The sequence below is a fragment of the Doryrhamphus excisus genome, chromosome 5 (assembly GCF_030265055.1).
Source record: "Doryrhamphus excisus isolate RoL2022-K1 chromosome 5, RoL_Dexc_1.0, whole genome shotgun sequence".
In the NCBI taxonomy this organism is placed as follows: domain Eukaryota; kingdom Metazoa; phylum Chordata; class Actinopteri; order Syngnathiformes; family Syngnathidae; genus Doryrhamphus; species Doryrhamphus excisus.
In genome coordinates this window covers 12,638,452-12,657,244 of record NC_080470.1, presented here as the reverse complement: position 1 = coordinate 12,657,244, position 18,793 = coordinate 12,638,452, and the positions used below count along the sequence as shown (strand labels likewise).

Sequence of the window (18,793 nt, the reverse complement as noted above, 5' to 3'; positions counted from 1 at the left end):
GTAGCAAATGCTAAAAAAATCCACTGGGAAATATTTATTTGAAGAAAAAATAAAATAAATATTAATAAAATACTTTGATACTTTTCTTCTGCATCCCCTTTGAGGCAACATAAATGGAATTTGTTTAGTGATGTAATTGATAGATGGTAAAAGTTAATCGTAAAACCTGTGTTTGTGTTATTCTTCTGCTGTTTTGTTTTCAGGCCTCCCATGGAAGAGCTGGAGCCAGAAGAGCAGTTCCTGCGCTGCTCGAGGAATGGTGATCTAGCCAGCATTCAGCTGCTCCTTCTGTCCAAAATCAGGGGGGATATGCAGTTTGACCTCAACTGTAAAGGTATGACCTGAGAAAAATGATGTCCACCCCCACCGTCATGCATCTTTTTAAAATGTATTTTGTAGGTAAGAGTAAGTCTAACTTGGGATGGACACCTCTTCACTTAGCCTCCTACTTCGGACACACTAGTGTAGTGGAGGAGTTACTGAAGGTAGAATTGCTGTTATTAAAAAGTTCCTTCCTTTAACAATAATCAATAACACGTGTGAACACTGACAGGCAGGAGCAGAAGTCAACTTGCCAAACAACATTGGTGATACTCCTCTGCACAAAGCTGCCTTCACAGGAAGAAAGGTAACTGAACATGTCATCAAGCTGCTCTTCGTCTGCTCTGTGTGTGTGTTTGCATGTATTCACCCACTGAGTCAATCAAGGCATTCACATATTGATCAGGAGGTTGTCATGCTGCTGTTGCACTATGATGCATGCCCTACTGTCATCAATGGGACAGCTCAGATTCCCAAAGATGTCACTCAAAGTGCAGAGATCAGAAGCATGCTAGAAGGTGAGACGTTTGATGTCATCACAAAAAAACACAGTAACCTATTGGGATATTCAACACTGTTTTTCTTTCTACTTGATGACAGCGGCTGAGAGGACAGAGGAGAGGAAACAAGAAGAGAAACTTCTAGAAGCTGCACGAGAAGGAGATATATTAACTCTAACTCAGCTGGTTAGTGCTGATTTTCCATGTTTCATGTTCCATACAGATTGTTCTCTTCAGTAGGGGTGTTCAAAGTGTGGCCTCTGGTGCATTTTCAGATTTGCACTCCGTCTTGACTACAATTTGTGCACATACACAAATCTTTATTCTGGTGGCTAAGGTTCAGGTTCAAGTTCATACTGCTATGCTTTTGTTTAGAAGCTTACTTTGCACTGACCAAGTAGTCCCTGTGTGCATGTATTAATACTGGAGTTATGTTGCTGTTGGCATTTCACTCTGCTTAGCAATAATACCTACATTTTTCATGTAGGCTGTCAATAACCTAGCCTAGCACATCTTTACTTGTATGGGGTTGTGTTCAGTGCAGGGATTTCCAAACTTTTTCTGTCGCATTCTGAAGAAATCAATGGATGCGGGAACTGTCTTCCTGTTTAACTGTATGTTTAGAATATGCCACAGACGAAAGTTGCAACTACAGACTACAGTTGCGGATTCAGCTTGACATGACAGTACATGTACATACAGGAATTTTTCAAAAATGTATTTATAAATCATCACCGATTTGTGGTTTAGTATTGTACTATGGTACTACTACTTAGATTACATTCACTTTGCATGTAGTTAGATGTGACATGTTATCCTCCCATTTCATGTGGAAGTGGTACATTGCTGCCTTCTTATATTGTCCTTCTTCACCACTCCATTTGAAATATCCATCAATTTTTTATACCGCTTATCCTCACTAGGGCCGCGGGGGTATGCTGAAGCCTATCCCAGCTGACTTCGGGCGAGAGGCGGGGTACACCCTGGACTGGTCGTAAGCCAACCGCAGGGCACATATAGACAAACAACCATTCACACTCACATTCATACCGATGGACAATTTGGAGTCAGCAATTAACCTAGCATGTTTTTGGAATGTGGGAAGAAACCGGAGTACCCAGAAGAACATGAAGAAAAAGAACATGCAAACTCCACACAGAGATGCCCAACGGAGATTTGAACCCAGATCTTCCCAATCTATGTGGCCAATATGCTATCCACTTGTCCATCGTTTGAAACAATTTCTGAAATTTAAAACAGATAACTTGGAGGCAAACTAGTTACCTCGGAAGCTTGCTATATGCTATGAGCGGCGGCCATCTCTTATGTCCCTGCAGTGATGCCGTAGCCTGTGCATTACCGTTGCGCAATGTGGTGTAAACAAAGACGAATAGGTGTGTTAAGGTGACTAGAAGTGTGTTATTCCATATCTACGCATATGTCTCTAATAATGTTAAAAAACTTATTTGGGAAGTCAAACAGGTTTTATATGCTGTAACTACAAATATATATTCCATTTATAATATTAAATTTACTTCGCGTGTTTGGGTCTGGTTGGGTCTTCATGCAGCACAACATGCACACTCACACAATTAGAGCAAATCATTTCAATGGCAGGCACCGTTATCCGCTGTCATTTTCCAACCAAGATACTCTGTGTGTATTTGGCTGAATTGTAGCCTGGCAGCAGAATCCAACTCCGATTAACAAAAGCTCTCATGTCATACATCAACCTCCATCAAATACGATAATAACAAGAATAAATCCAACACCGTGTTTGATGGCATAATTCATGGATTCATGGACCAGATGTAAAGTAATCCTAATCCTTACATTCCTTGTAGAGTGCAGAAGGAAGTGTGGACTAGTTTGAAATTGTTTAAATCTTCTGAAAAGTCTTTCATCTTGAGAGTCTATGGATCCACTTTGCTACATTCTATTTTTTAAGATATCTAGTATATTTGGCTGTATCCCTTTATACAATTATTTGCATGACTATATACAGAACATCTTTATGGAGAGCAACAATTCTTTTTTTACACATTCTTAGAGAGTTCCTTCCTTGCCGTGATATGCCAGGTCGAACTTCCAGTGTATGAGAAAGTGGGACAGTGATCACACCAAATTTAACACATGTGCTCCCCATGCGCACCTGAGAGTTTGTAACACTAACGAGTCACAGGACACCAGGAAAATTGCCCATGGAGCCCAATTTGGACATTGTAATGTTTGGGTGCGACCAGTCCTGGGTGTACCCTGCCTCTCACATGAAGTCAGCTGGGATAGGCTCCAGCACACCCCTGCAACCCTAATGAGGATAAGCGGTATAAAAATGGGAGTGTTGTCACTTTTGTTTCCAGCGGTTTATTAATGGGTGTTTATTCATTCATTTTCTACCGCTTATCCTCACGAGGGTACACCCTGGACTGGTCGGCAGCCAATCACAGGGCACATATAACAAACAAACAACCATTCACACTCACATTCATACTTATGGACAATTTGGAGTCGCCAATTAACCTAGCATGTTTTTGGAATGTGGGAGGAAACCGGAGTACACGGAGAAAACCCACACATGCACGGGGAGAACATGATGGCCGAGGATGGAATCGAACATGGGTATCCTAGGTGTGTGGCCTAACCACTCTACACCGTGCAGTAATGGGTGTGTGTTGAGTCATTTTAAGTTACAGTAAATTCACCCCACACGCTATACATATATTTACTTTACATTGTTCTAAGGTATAATTTGTTGCGCCATGAAAACATAAAAAAATATATCACTTTTGTGAGTTACCTACCTACTAACCAAGAAATAATGTTGTTTTTTTTGTTTTGTTTTGTTTTTACAAATACCAACACGGCAAGCCCATAAAATAAACATTTGTGTAAAAGTCTGATTGCAGATATCACAGCTCAGTTCTTGACAGGATAATAAGAACTCTGGGGACTCAAAAGACCCATCTGTCTTGGCTTATTCTCTTTTATTGTTTTTTTCACTTTTTGATCACCTCAGCTGAACAAGAAGAAAGCGCCCGACATCCAGTGCACAGACCTGCTGGGTAACACTCCACTGCACTGTGCAGCCTATCGAGGCCAGAAGCAGTGTGCCGCCAAGCTGCTGAGGGGTGGCGCTTGTCCCAGTGTCCAGAACAAGAATGGTAAGGGCCCACCATCTCATACAAGATGGCCATCTAACTAGTTAGGTTCTTGCAAACATACTCACCTATAGTGTGTTCCATGCAGTACATTGAATAGTCAGAAATAAATGCAAATTTTAGAAATACCATACAATAGGTATATCAGCAACAGTGGCAGCGCCCACAGAGAAATGCTAAAAGACAACTTACGTAAACTTATTTAGGTATATATATTTTTTTTTTATACTTTTTTGCAATTAAACCAAATTCCAATTCATAAAAATTGCTTTCAGGCATTCCATGTTGTCATGTTCAATATATTCTTCAGATAACACACTTGTAGTGTTACCAGCGCGCTGTGTTGATTTCTACATCACACTATGTACACAGTAAATTGTGCACCAGATTTGAATGTAATTTAATCTACAGATAGATTCATTCATTCATTTTGTACCGCTTTTTCCTCATGAGGGTCGCGGGGGGTGCTGCAACCTATCCCAGCTGTCTTTGGGGGAGAGGCGGGGTACACCCTGGACTGGTCGCCAGCCAATCACAGGGCACATATAGACAAACAACCATTCACACTCACATTCATACCTATGGACAATTTGGAGTCGCCAATTAACCTAGCATGTTTTTGGAATGTGGGAGGAAACCGGAGTACCCGGAGAAAACCCACGCATGCACGGGGAGAACATGCAAACTCCACACAGAGATGACGGAGGGTGGAATTGAACCCTGGTCTCCTAGCTGTGCGCGCTAACCACTCGCCCGCCGTGCCGCCCCTCTACAGATAGATATTAAAGTTAATTTATATCCTACATACTTTTTATCCTGGCCTTAAGCTCTGATGCGTTTGAAAGCCTTAAAATTGGACTTAACATTGGAAGCCCTCATATGACTGAAGGTGTCCAACACTGTACATACGATGAACACTACCTAACAAACATGTATACAATTGAAAATACACCGCATATAATTTAAAAAAAGCAGCATTTTCACAGACATCCCTGTGGACTTTCCTAATGAAGTGCACACACAGCGTCAGATTTGACTGTGCTTACTTCCAGGAATTGTTACATTCCTACTGAGGATATGCGGCATATTTAGAAAATGCTACTGGTGACAACTGTAATTTGTTTACACGCCTGAGAGGCGGTTTGATGAGGTCATCTTTTGCATGTCGCAATTATGGAAGCCCATTTTTGCAGAGCTGCTGGAAATGTGAATTTCTCTTGGAGAGTAAAACTATCGATCGATGTATCTATGTGTACATGTATGTATATAATATGTATGTAGTGGAATTAACACCGCTGCCAGGAGTGGCTGCTTTTCAAGCAGCTCAGTTTGTTTATTCCAGCACATTTTTACATGCCGTGAGAGTGATGTCTAGCATTGGTGTGATTCCCTGTCTACCCATTGATATTGAGGCGGCAGCGCCACGGCTAAGATGAAAGTCAAGCGGCTAGCAAGCCTTCAGGACCTTCTGTTACTAGGGAAAATTCAATGTCATACTGCATACCATAACTTAGCAGATCCTGAGCAGTAGCTGTAAGCCAACAATGTGAGGAAACACAACAACCAAGTCACTAGCATCCAACAAATCATTAACGAGACTCTCCCCCCACCATGCATCCAGATGTCTTACACTCTTTTTTTGAAAGATCATCCATGTATGAAGTGAAAAGAACAGGTGACAGTATTCCACCTTGTTGACCCCATTAGTCACTAAAAGGATGAAAATGTGCTCTTAACCCATCTAGTTTGGATGGTTTGTGTGCATACCAGTAGTGCATTCTTATCAAATATGGAGGAACCCCTTGCTCCTTTGTTTATTCCTTTGTTAATTTGTCATGATTTATCCAGTCAAAGGCTTTGGATGCAGGTAGTATAATGCAAAATTTACTGTATTAATCTGGAATGATTTTTTTGCATGTAAAACTAATTGTTAATATTGTTGGTGACTGCAACTATTTCATTGGATTTATTTTATTTCTTATCGGGAACAATTGCGTTGGTTTTCTGACGTTTCAATTTTTATCTGAACTTTTTGAATGAATTAATAACCATACGGATGTGCCACTCTATCCCCAAATTATTCCAGTCAAACAACCATTGCATCTACAGTGGAACCTTGGTTAGTGTCATTAATTTGTTACAGAAGATCCCATGCTAACCAAAATGGATTCCGACCAAATACATTTTCCATCCATCCATCCATCCATTAATTTTCTATGTCGCTTATCCACACTATGGTCGCAGGTATGCTGGAACCTACCCCAGCTGTCTTTGACGAGAGGCGGGGTACACCCGGGACTGCATTTTTTTCAAATTAATAAAAATTAGGGATGGCCGATAATATCGTCCACTGATAATATATGCCCGATATAAGCATAAAAATATATCGCTGACTCGATGAACATTAATGTTGACAGGATGATATCACAGTTAGTTCACATACAGCGTAAGCCCTCCTCCTTTGTGCTTTCCACAGGCTCTTGTGTTCCTGAACGCTCTGACCTTACTGAAGTCTGCTAGCTCCTCACGTTAGCCTCTCGGAGGCCTCTACCTCTTTTGATTTGAAGTTTTCACATTCCTGCCAGCTAGTACACCTTGCTCGGTAGTGAATTCACGTTTCCAATGTTGAAGAGTGTAGTTCTTTTTAGAGTGATATGGACTTGTGTGCCTGATTTTGTTGACACGTTTACCCTTTTCGAATCATTAGCTTCTTCGATTTCTTTTTTTCTTCGCCAGAATGGAAATTGTATGCCAAATGTTAGCATTAGAGTAGGCTAATTTAGCCACTTGAGTGCCACAAGATGGGCGACCATGTTGATTTTATGGTGACCGTGTGAATTAATACATTAGTTGTCTTTGTGTCTCAAAGTCCTCTCAAAAAGCAGCTTCTCCATGCCTGAACTGAAATAGCAGCACATTCATAAACGCTATTCTTATTCTATTCAGATAAAATCTATTCTACTTTTTGATGAAACGGTTGCTGCACCGGGATTAGCGCTGTGAATCAACCGTGGCGTATAGGAGGATGATTACACCAGAGACTTGTTATGCCCAACAGCCGTCATTCGCCTTCACGCCTTTCAAGCACGCTATTATTGTGTGTTTTTGTTGATGTGCGATATGATCTCTCAGGCCAGACCGCGTTGGACCTGGCCAGCGATGGCGCCATGAAGCAGCTGCTGGAGGGCGACTTTCACCGGGTGAGTGTAGTCTCTAGATGTTTGCTGTGATTTTGTTCTGCAATTGTAATATTTTCTTGTTTTTGCAGGGGATGAGCCGTCACGTTAAGAAGTTTGAGGGACTCCTATGGAAGGTAAAGTAGCAGTTGGATTTTAATTGACTTAAATTTCTGTGGTTAGCCGGGTTGATTAAATGGGATGCTTTGAAGTCAGACACTCCCCTGAGGTCGTGGAATTCTAAATGTGATGAAAAAACATCGGGCAAATATGCCACAAACGAGTTGTAATTGCAGCATCGTATCACCAGCCACTTCTGCATGCACCGCAAAACCCATTTTAACGATCTTCAAAGGATTCAATCAACAATTTGCTTTTTATTTGGCTTTTTGTGGTGTGACACATTCCAACAGGGATGTTAAGGTTTATTATCCACCGTGATAGCAGTAGTTGCACTGACTAAAAGTGCTATCAGAGTGTGAATGGTTGTTTGTATGTGCCCTGCAATTGACTGGCGACCAATCCAGGGTGTACCAATGACCCTTGAGAGGATAAGTGGGATAGAACATGGATGGATGGAGGTTGTGCTATTATTTTTGTGTTGACACCATGATTGTAGGTAACGTTCTGTGTACTGACACTAACCCTGCCCAGTTCATTTCACTGTGTGACAACCTCACTGAGAGATCAGTGTTGGTGTGTGCTATTGGGCTTTGGTTACTTGCTAAATATGAAGCTAGAAATATCACTACAAATGACATTGTTGGCAACACTGATCCCCCTGTTCCATCATTTTGTTCATTCATAGACAGTCCCATTATAATGAGTTTGTGAGCGAGAGAGTACAGGTACAGCAACATCTATTTATGGCAGCTCAGCGCAAATAAGAAAATGTATGGGAAACACTTCACAGGACCACAGACATGCATAAAATCATCCCAGAGAAACACAGTCTCAGTTCTAAGCAAGAAAGCCCTAATGTCACTTGTTATCAATGTTAAGCAAGTCTGTTTTACAGAGGTTAAACTCTTCTCTTTGGACTTACAGTATGTGACAATTGAGAATAAGTATGTTGTAAATCTCTTTTGCATTATGCCTCGGACTGTCAGACTGCATTACTCCAAGCACGTAAGACATACCCCACGTAACACACACACACATGCACATTAATTATGTTTAGCAGCTGCTATTCAATGATGTACAGCCAATCGTAACAACAGCATGACTGCAAATTGTTGTTGGCGTCTCTGAGACTGTTTGTGTGTATGTGCATGCACTACGGATATGTACGTATTTACAAGACGGCCGAGAGTGACAGCCATGAATGATCCTCTTCAGCCCGAAATTAAGTGCCTGACAAATTGTATTTTATTTAATTTATTAAAAATACAGGCATTCTTTTGTTCAATCTGTTCGCTGAAATTACTGTTGGTAACCTATGCCCGCTGGTGATGGTGGTTTTATATTTTTTGCTTCAAAAAAATGAACCATTTGCAGACTTTATGGTAAAAGCTTTGCGATGATTTCTATTTTCATTATTTCTGAAAAAGACTAATCGTTTGGCTTAAAAATTTGTTTGACCTTGAATGTTTTATTGTGTTAGCTAAAAGTGTCAGGGCAGGAAGTAGCTTATGTATGCTGCAAACAGACACATCATCAATAGCCTCTCTTTCATTGTGTCTATGCAGCTTTTTGTGAACTCACTCCTGAACTCTCTTTCTCTTTCTCATGTTTGACTTGTAAAAGGCAAATGTTTTTACACGGGAGCGTGCCCCGTTTTTGTAATGGCCTTCTGTGCCGCCGTGTGTCCGTCTCAACGCTCGTTAGGAAGGTTGCAAATCATTGATTAGCGTAATGATTCGGTAAACACGGTGAGACAGTGAGGAGTCACTGAAGTGTGATGTGATCACACAGGGCTGCACAACAGTTAACAACCTATGGCAGTCTTTACTGGCGTACACAAGAAGATACACAATGATGTGCAAAAGTATTCAAAGTGCAAAGGGATGGCTAACTACTGTAACAATTGCATTTAGTATTTAAATGTAGTTCTAAATAAGATGTGCATATTGTAGATATTATACCTACTATTTTGGACAATAGGTGACTGTAGGGGTGTCATTTCTTGTTACGAGGGCTCTAATGTTAAAAACTGTATTTGGAAGATTTTTTTGGAAGGTTTTCTATGCCATAACTCAGGGGTCTCAAACTCAATTTACTTGGGGGCCACTGGAGCTCGGGTCTGGGTGAGACTCGGCCGCATCAGGTTTAAAAAAAAACAAAAAAAACGCATTTATTAAAAACAAAAAAATTTAAAAAACTTTGCTTTGGTTCCAATTTTCTACAAGAAAAGCTCTGATAAAACATTCCACTGTTCTCAAATATCTTACTTTTTATTTTTCTACACAAAATAAGATGAAAAATAAACAAACAAATCAAGAATAAAGAAAATCAATCAATCAGTAATAAATAAATAAATATAATAATAATAATAATAAAACGGCAAATAAAATAAAAACTTAAGAAACCACATATACTTGGTGGGTAGACAAATTATTTTTTTCAGATTAAAATTAACAAAGCATTATTAGAGCCCTGTAGACATGACAAAACACGACTATAGTCACATTTATACCTTTTTTATTTACAACATATTGCGCAACTGCAGTGTCTTGAGACACATGCTAACTCGCAAACTAGAGAGCTAGCGACCTAAACGGTAGCCTTCAAGTTATTTCCTTTAAACTTAAATGGCCAAAAACTTACCACTTCCACACGGATAGGGAGGATAACTATTAACAGTTATTTAAACTTTAACATGAACATTAATCAAACGTAATAATTTTTTCTGGGTACATGATACCATACAGCATCCATATCAAACTTGCGCGGGCCGCACTAACATTAAACTTTCATATCAAGGCGGGGGCCTCAAACTAGTGTCCTGTGGGCCACATTTGGCCCGCGGGCCACGTATTTGAGACCCCTGCCATAACTATTCAAATATTCCATTTATTAATATTGAATTCTACTTTGTGCCAATTCATGGACGAGTCCGGAACCAATTAACCGCAAAAGCGAGGGCTGTAATTTTAATACTAAATTAATCCATAAACCAGCAATAATTTAGTCAATGACCAGTATATCTGTGCTTGTGATATAACATTTCTGAGTCATTGTGACCAGTTTGTATTTTCCAGAGGCTCAAAAGTCCATGTGAGCAGTCAGAAAGTCACACTTTACAATGATTTGGATTGGCTCACATGTGACTTCCACCCCCCTGCTGTGATCATTTGAAGAGCAAAGCCAAGAATAGCTCTCCCCTGCCTCACGTTTGAGGCCTTTCTATATGCAAATGTGTTTTCCTTCCTGCATTCATAATGCATTTTGTAAATGCTAGCACGGGGTTGTCAAATTGGTGAAGCTTTCCAATTTTTACACCGTTTACCAAAGTTGCAGCTCTCTGCGTCGGAAGTCGAATGATGATGGCGTTTGCTGATTCCCTTCCTGATTCCCTTGTGTGTCCCGCAGAGCTCCAGATTTTTGGGCTGGCGCTCCTACTGGGTCGTCTTGCAGGATGGGGTTTTGTCTTGGTACTCGAAACAGTAGGTGACGTCTCTGACTTGTCTCACAAACAAGTATGCAACTTTGATTAGAAATATAAGATAAGAATAGATGAAGAGTGTAGTGCTGTGTTGTCAAAAGCAAACCCAGTCATGTGTGTGTCTCCTGCAAGGTCTGATGCGGCTGCCAATGTCAGACGACAAGGCTGCAAGTCGCTCACTCATGCTCACTGTCTGGTAAGATGCAATTACACTGCCTGCTCAGTTATTAGATGGCAAGATACTGTCTTGTTTGCCTGCAGTGCACTCACTCACATGCTCAAACCAGCACCAAAACATAGTCGCCACTTTGGCTCTAATCATTAATCTTCTTTATAACAAACCTTTAGCTAAACTCAAATCCTAAGCTAATACCAAAAGTACAAAACAACAAAATATAAAAAAATAAAGTGCCCCGTTTAAGAGGACATTTTTAAATGTCAGCAGCAAGTCAATAATACTTTACTTTGAACTGTATTATTTTTTTTAGAAAGCAGAACCTTGTTTGCAACTACAAATAAACTTGATTGATAGGTTATTAATTTAAAATTGGCAGTTACTTTATCAAAATAAATGCATCTTAATATTTCATCGATGGCTTAATAATTCCATCTGTACTCTCCTCCAGCCGCCACCTTTTATCTTGTAGTATTTTGTAGTAAGGACTAGTTGTGTAACTTATCACACATTGTTCTCCCATCACATGTACTGACACATTGACAGGTAAGTGACCGAGTCTGAATGAGGCTTAAGTGTAATGAGTAGTCATTTAATGAAGAGGAAGAAACATTTTCTTTTGAGATATTGTTCATTTAAAGAGTGCAAAATCCACCCCGGTGGCATCGCACCATGAGGATGCATCTCAACTATGTAGTGTGTAGCAGGGGTTTTATTTTCATTTTTTATGTTCCTAAATACCAGAAAAAAATCTTGGGCCTTAGAGGGAACACTTCAGTTATTTTGGAATTTTGCCCACCACAATCCTTATGTGAGTCATGAACTTTCTCTTTTTCATGCATTCTGAAGATATAAACACAGCTAAAAAGCAGCTAAAATTCCACATATTCCGCCTATGAAGCCTTCTGAAAAACAAATTGCAAAAACCACCAACAACGCCCCATTTACATAATGTGACCTGCATGTTAGCTGCAGCTATAGATATGAACATTCTTCCGTTCGCAACGAGCTCCACCACGCATTCGCTCACTGTGTGTCAGTGCCTCGCTCACAACGCCTCTGCCAGAACCGAACGTTAACGCTCGCACCCAGGAAAGATGTTCCGTTAATGCTTAAAATGACCAAAAATACTGTAAATAATACATGTTATCATGAAAATGCCCATAACTACGTGGTCAGAGCATGTATATAAAACCATAAAACGCTGGAGGTTTTTAAGTTGTTTTAATAGTAAGCTTTGTAGGTGGAATAGGTATGTTACATGCATTTAATTAGCTGCATCTTTTTTTTACACACGGAAAAGAGAGACATATTCATGTCACATAAGGATTTTGGATGATGGGCAAAATTCATGGTTCTATTTAACACAGCAAATTTTCCAGCTCCTGAATCAGCAAAACAGCCCCAGACCATCACACTACAACCACCATATTTTACTGTTGGTATGGTGTTCTTTTTCTGAAATGCGCTGTTACTTTTAAGCCAGATCTAATGCAACACACACTTTCCAAAAAGTTAAACTTTTGTCTCATCAGACCACAGAGTATTTTCCCAGAAGTCTTGGCGATCATCACAATGTTGTCTGGTAAATGTGAGATGATTGTTTTTGTTCAGCAGTGGTTTTCTTGTTGGAATGACCTTAACTGAGACAAGTGAGACCTGCAGTTCTTTGGATGTTGTTGTGGAGTATTTGTGACCTCTTGGATGTGCCATCGCACCACTCTTAGGGTAATTTTGGCCATTCCTGGGAAGGTTCACCACTGTTCCATGTTTTCGCCATTTGTGGATAACGGCACTCTCTGTGGTTTGGTGGAATCCCAAAGCTTTAGAAATGGTTTTCTAACCTTTTTCAGACTGATAAATCTCAAATAATCAGTTATCTTTCAACAGGGGAAAATCACTGTTTCACAGAAGGCCTGTAGGTTTGTAATTTTTTGGGTCCAGTTGTGTTGTCATTGACTGATTTCTTTGAAATATCGTGAACATGCAAAAAAATAATCCCACTATAAAATATTATATACCATTTCACTAGTTATATACTTTAATTTCTAAAAATCCCTATTAATCAGACTACAGCCTCATCTTATAGTACTGAGTAACCACAGCCTTCCTCACTACACAATTCCACATCGCCTGAAAAGGCTTCAGTACAATAAGCCTTCAAAATGAAATTGTTTGTCCCATGTATATTCTACCATTTCATGTCCCCCCCCTTCCAGATCCGAGCCAAAGATAACTGCATCTTCACCCTAAAGTGCTTCGATGACAGCGTCCATTACTTCAAAGTATCACCTAAAATTGAGCCCGACGTGACAAGAAAAGTAGGTTTGATGTCTCTCCCCTCAATGTAATCTCCATGCTGGCGGATCAATTTGTTGGCTTGACCTTAGAGTGGAAACATGCTTCTGGACTCTTTTGTCAATACTGAGTGATGGCTTTGGAAAAAAAAGAGAGATAAACAAATGTGTATCAGAGAAATCACCTCAGATTTGGAATGCTTTTTGCATTCTTTTACTGGCACTTCTCAAAGCAAAACGTCGATGGTAAAGTGTTTCTACCTTGTTATTACCAGCTGTAAATGTCAAAGCATTTTGCTATCTGTCAACTACATTGCTATTTTAATCATCACACAAACACAATGGGTCCATAACTGTGGCCAACAAAGGCAACTTTTGTTTTGCACCAATTCAACCATCCGTAATGACTGAGTTTCTTGAAGTAGGATTCCTTACTTATATGTAATATTTTTGTAGTTAGAGCACAAAAACCTGTTTATGGCATTCTAAGTACTAAAGTCCAACATTTTTCAATGTATTTTTTACTTTATTAGAGACCTTTAGACATGAACTAACACCCATACCTTCACATTTCCACTCGGATTACCCAGTATTGTATACACAGTTATGCTTGGCTACAGCCAAAAGGAGTTTGACAAATAATTTATTAACACAGGGAGTCCACAAGGTGGCAAAAAGGCAAGAGAACAAAAATACAAAGTACAACAAAAAAACCTCCTCGACCTAGTCACAGGCTACAGCACACAACAAATAAGGACTTAAAGCTAACTAGAAATACTACAGAAAAGGGTTGCAGGTAACAACTACACAATAAAAGGCTGAGCAGTCAAGCAGGAGAAAAACGTAACACAAAACGCTGCAGAGAACCGAGCAGGTACAGGTTACAACTGTAACCAAAACCACTGCTGAAAAAACAAAGAAGGAGGGTACAGTAAACACATTCACGAAAACAGATTTTGACCAGGCATGAGCAAACGCGTAGGCTGGGAGGAACAGGTTGCAGGTACATGGCAGGGCAATCTGGCAACAGGTGCAGAAAACCAAGGAGCTTAACTACACCGGCAGGTAATGGAAACCAGGCGCGTCTCAAAAGTGTGCTGCAAAAAATGACAGATGGGGGCAGCAAAGCAGCACATACAGGCCGTGACGCATAATACGAGAAAATAACCATAAGACATAAATAAGACTCGTGCTTATATGTGTTGCTGTAAATATGTTTGGACGGCAGGGAACTGAGTAGCGGGCGGACAGGAAGTAATATCGGGGGTGCAGAATGTCCTCACAGTGTCTTTGAATGAGTCTCCTGAATGACTTATATTTGTATTTTAAGTGTAGTTTGTTTAGCAACTTTTATGCTTGGAAATGCTTATTTTTAACAAACAATATGTAATATTTACTTCAATATGCATATTCTTTTTAGAAATAGGTCATATTCAGCCACGAAAAAGCATGATTCAGTAAAAGTGGCGAGGGATTACATTGATAATAGCTGGGGCATTTATTCGCTTATAACACACAGAGGACAAATAGGCAATAATAACACACAGAGGCTGTTATTTCTGAAATATGAAACCTGATTAGGCTACATATAATAACTTTGTTTTTTTGTAAAATAATGCTTTAGAGTGCTTGAGAAAGTAGCTGCTTGTACTGTAATGTTACTGCCATCTTTGGAGTTAGAAAAACTTTGTCAGGAGTTTACCTACAGCCACAGATGTTAACGCCAGTATTTCTTGACCTTATGCTAATAAGAAACACAGGCAGTTATTTGCATTGATACACCATGCAACACCAGGCAACTGTAGGAGAATAGAGGTTTTAATTGGAGCACTTTATACACATTATTTACACAGCAGTATGACCTTAGTGGCTATTGAAATGTTGGTGTTCACAGACAATTATTCCATATAATTCACAATTGGTTGACTTATCTGGATGTTTTGCACATCTTGCAGGCTTGGCTGGACGCTGTGGAGGAGCACTCAGCCTTCAGCACTTACTACTGCTCCCAGGAGCAAGGGAGCGAGGAGGAGGAGGAGGAGGAGGAGGAAGGCTTTTCATTGGGGCAGCTAGCAGACTCACTGCAGGTGGCTTTAAAACAAACAAGTAATAACAGTAATTAGTGTGTCAGCATAATCATCATGGTGTGTGCGTTTTTGTTTTCTTCAAACTGAAAATTCCCAATGCAATGAAGTGTTGATTTTTCGCCCTCCTGTCTTTGGTGTCACTGCATCCAGGCTGCGGAGGCAAGCCACAAGAGGCTGGATCAGGAAGTGTCAGTTTTACTGTCCATGATGAAGGGCGACGGCGGCCTGGAAGAAAGTAATATAAACCTCACTTCAGTTATGTTGAGATAAGATTGGAAGGAAAATGTGCATCTCATGATAACCTAGAGTGGCTGTACTCACTGACAGGTGAGCACAACAGAGTTTGAGAAAGTTTTTTTGGCAACCAGTTGAGTCATTTTCGGCCCATCCGGCCAATAAACAAGCTTAGAAATTAGAATGGCACTCAGTACAGCGCAATCCAACCCTCATTTGGATCAACACCAAATTGTACACCTGCTGCATATGTCTCCATTTTGGCACTCATCTGTTATTCACAAGCTCATAACAATTTCTCCCATAGGAAATAATAGTAGTAGAAATAATCAGTTCCAGGGTCAAATTGAAGCACCTCCAAAAAAGCGTCAATGTTCTACAGTTTTTCTCTATTGAGTTGGCTCATTTATTGAAACAGAAATTACATTCTCAAAACTCAAAGATCATTTGGCTAAACAGTTTTACGGTTCGGCACAACACCAGAGATAATTTTCAAAATCTCATATCTCTCCCAAAGCTGTTCACTCATACTTAAAAGATCATTTATTTCCTATAAATACTCAGTGCCATCAAAATGCAAAAATATGTCCTGTTACCAACCATGGTGGAAAGAAAGAAAACAGGACCACTGACAGCTTTTTTTGTCCAATTACATGGTTGCAATGGTCATATGGTGTTTCCTCTACCAGGGCTTCTGTCCACCATATTGCAGAAAGTTCAGGAAATCTGCAAGCTATCAAGCGAGACCAGTTCCAACCTTAGCGTCTGTCTTGGACTCTTCTCCAAACAGAATGTGGTGAGTGTGTGTCTGTGTGGCTGTTCTACCATTAATAACAGTGCAATGCAATTAAAGCAAAGCCAGAACCAAAACAGAATATAAGTGGTCCTTGAGTTGCAAATGAGTTCCGTTCCTGGACTCCTCATGTAAGTTGAATTTTAGTGTAAGTGGGTACTTGCTGCACTTTCTTTGGAATTTTGCCCATCATTCAGAATCCTTATGTGAGACATCTGTGCATTCTAAAGATATAAAAAAGATATAAAAAAAAAGATGCAGATATGAATGCATGAAATGGGAAACACTTATTCCACCTATAAGCCTTCTGAAAAAACTCCTAAAATGTATGCTTTAACCAGGCTACAAAACATTGATATTATTGGCATTGTTACGATATTACTTACGATATTGCTACTTCCAATACTACTAATACTACTTCCAACGCTATATATTGGAGCTGCTGTTATTTATTTGGAAAAATTAACGCTAGGTGTATTTTCTATGTGGCTATGTGAAATCAGTGCGCAATGGAAGTAAATTTGGGTAATGCTTGAAAGGGTCAAAATACATTAGTACATGGACACAGTATGTATATAAAACCACAACACCTTGTTGGAGATTTTTGAAGGTGTTTTAAAAGCAGTCTTTGTATGCGGCATACTGTAGGTGTGTCCCATTACATGTAGTAATGAGCTGTCTCTTTTTATCTGTTTTTATATCTTTTAGAACACACAGACAATAGAAAGACATGTGTTCCCATCTTACACAACGATTGTGGGTGATGATGGTTGATTTTGATGATGGGTAGATTTCCTTTAAATTGTATCTAAATTCATTCCCAAGTCCCTCATACTGTACACATAATACGTGAATACGTGAACAAGCAAAATTCAGTAAGAAAAATGTTACGTACAAGAATTAAATCAAACACCAATTAAAAAAAAGAACAACTCCATACTTTTATTGCTATGGTTGTCTTGCAGGACTTTCTACCTTGTTAAAATGTTGTCCTAGGCTTGAGAGGCATGATAACCTCCTCTTCCCCTCCCAGACGGTCTTGTAACAACACACGGAATCCATGAACCCTCTCGCATTCATTAGCATTCAACAGAGCGAGCGATGGTGATAGCTTTCCTTTCCGTTGGGAGACTTAAACTGTAAAAAGTAAGTAAGCAATGTTAGTTAGCCACATTGTGGCTGAGCAGGCACACAATATACGTATTTACAATATACGCCTTGCACTGTGCATATTCTTGCGCTAGTCTTCTGCTAGTTCTTGAGCGAGTCTTTTGTTTAGGCAAAAAATTATGTGTTGAGTTAAATTGTGGGAGCACATTCACAACCACAAAACATCATAACACGAAACACCATAAACTGAAAAACACTCTTTATTTTAGAGTAGTATAATACAGTGCAAATGAGCACCACTGCTTAATTACAACCACAATAATAAACACAATGTCGAATGAATACGTATTTAAACTATGCAGCATTGTGACTTGGAAAAGCAGAATGTTTAGATGCAACATTTGTATTGGGTCTCATTTGGCTGCGCAGATGTCCCTAATGAAGTGTCCATATTCATTTTACTGCACACAAGCATGAATAAATATCCAATAATATTCATTTGTCAACCCCAGCAGCTCAGATAAGTCGCCATCTGCAACATTAACACTCTCAGTCATGCTGTCTTGCTTCATCTCAAAAACAAGAATTAATTTGATCTGTGATTATTGGAGACCAAACAGGCTGCTGATGCATCCACGGGCTGCCAAATCATCCAAATGTTGTCGGTGTGAGAGCCAAGCCAGGGCTTTCAGGGTCTTGACACCTGGCCCCGGGCCTCCATCACTCAGATGTGCGAGCCTTTTGAACCAAGATGCACACAGACGGTGCACATGATAAAATGGTGCACACAATCCCACAGCTTTCACCGTCGATAGGCTCTGTCTCAGGAGGAATGACCTGAATATTCTCTATCTCCGCATGCATGTGATGCCGCAATGTGTGAATGAAGCAGCCTGGTGCGCATTCATTCTCTGGAAAGGCAGAGATTTCGAATCGTTTCCCGCTCCTGCCGCATGGTGCCTACGGAAAGTCAAAGCAAATGTTTCCTCTTTCAAGTTCCCCAGAGTGCTCTGGAGCTGTATGTTTTATTAAACAACATTTTCTCCCTGATTCACCTTGTTTCATCTGGTGTTATTCAGCTTGCGGGGGACGCCAATTTAGCATCAGTGTTCCCCACTTATTACACTGCTTTTTTCAAAATGAAACCAACAGGTGAGTTGTGTTAGGTTAGAATGCAGCTGAAATTCTTGCTATTACCCAGGCAGCTTTGACTAATGCTTGATGCGAGTCCATTACCCGTCATTTGATCTCCACTCCTCCACTCCCGGGGAGTCATATTCCCAGGCAAAGCCATGTGAGGCGGCTATGCTACCATTCCACATGACCCTGGCATCCCCA

General features: G+C 40.1%; 1 protein-coding gene across 9 annotated transcripts in view; it reads left to right on the top strand.

Moving 5' to 3' along the window:
- Window positions 1–18,793, top strand: part of osbpl1a (oxysterol binding protein-like 1A) — a 40,239-nt gene that overhangs the window by 4,904 nt on the left and 16,542 nt on the right. For 3 of the 9 annotated variants that reach the window (XM_058073039.1, XM_058073037.1, XM_058073038.1), the window contains exons 2-14: window positions 204–334; window positions 400–485; window positions 554–839; window positions 922–1,007; window positions 3,838–3,982; window positions 7,112–7,179; window positions 7,248–7,292; window positions 10,687–10,760; window positions 10,892–10,955; window positions 13,154–13,255; window positions 15,187–15,318; window positions 15,469–15,553; window positions 16,242–16,348. In XM_058073039.1, the coding sequence (XP_057929022.1) occupies window positions 211–334; window positions 400–485; window positions 554–839; window positions 922–1,007; window positions 3,838–3,982; window positions 7,112–7,179; window positions 7,248–7,292; window positions 10,687–10,760; window positions 10,892–10,955; window positions 13,154–13,255; window positions 15,187–15,318; window positions 15,469–15,553; window positions 16,242–16,348 (1,404 nt within the window). In that variant the 5' untranslated portion in view covers window positions 204–210. Of the gene's footprint in view, window positions 1–203; window positions 335–399; window positions 486–553; window positions 840–921; window positions 1,008–3,837; window positions 3,983–7,111; window positions 7,180–7,247; window positions 7,293–10,686; window positions 10,761–10,891; window positions 10,956–13,153; window positions 13,256–15,186; window positions 15,319–15,468; window positions 15,554–16,241; window positions 16,349–18,793 lie in introns of those variants that run through there. The other 6 variants (XM_058073040.1, XM_058073041.1, XM_058073044.1 and 3 more) reach the window with 5 other exon arrangements.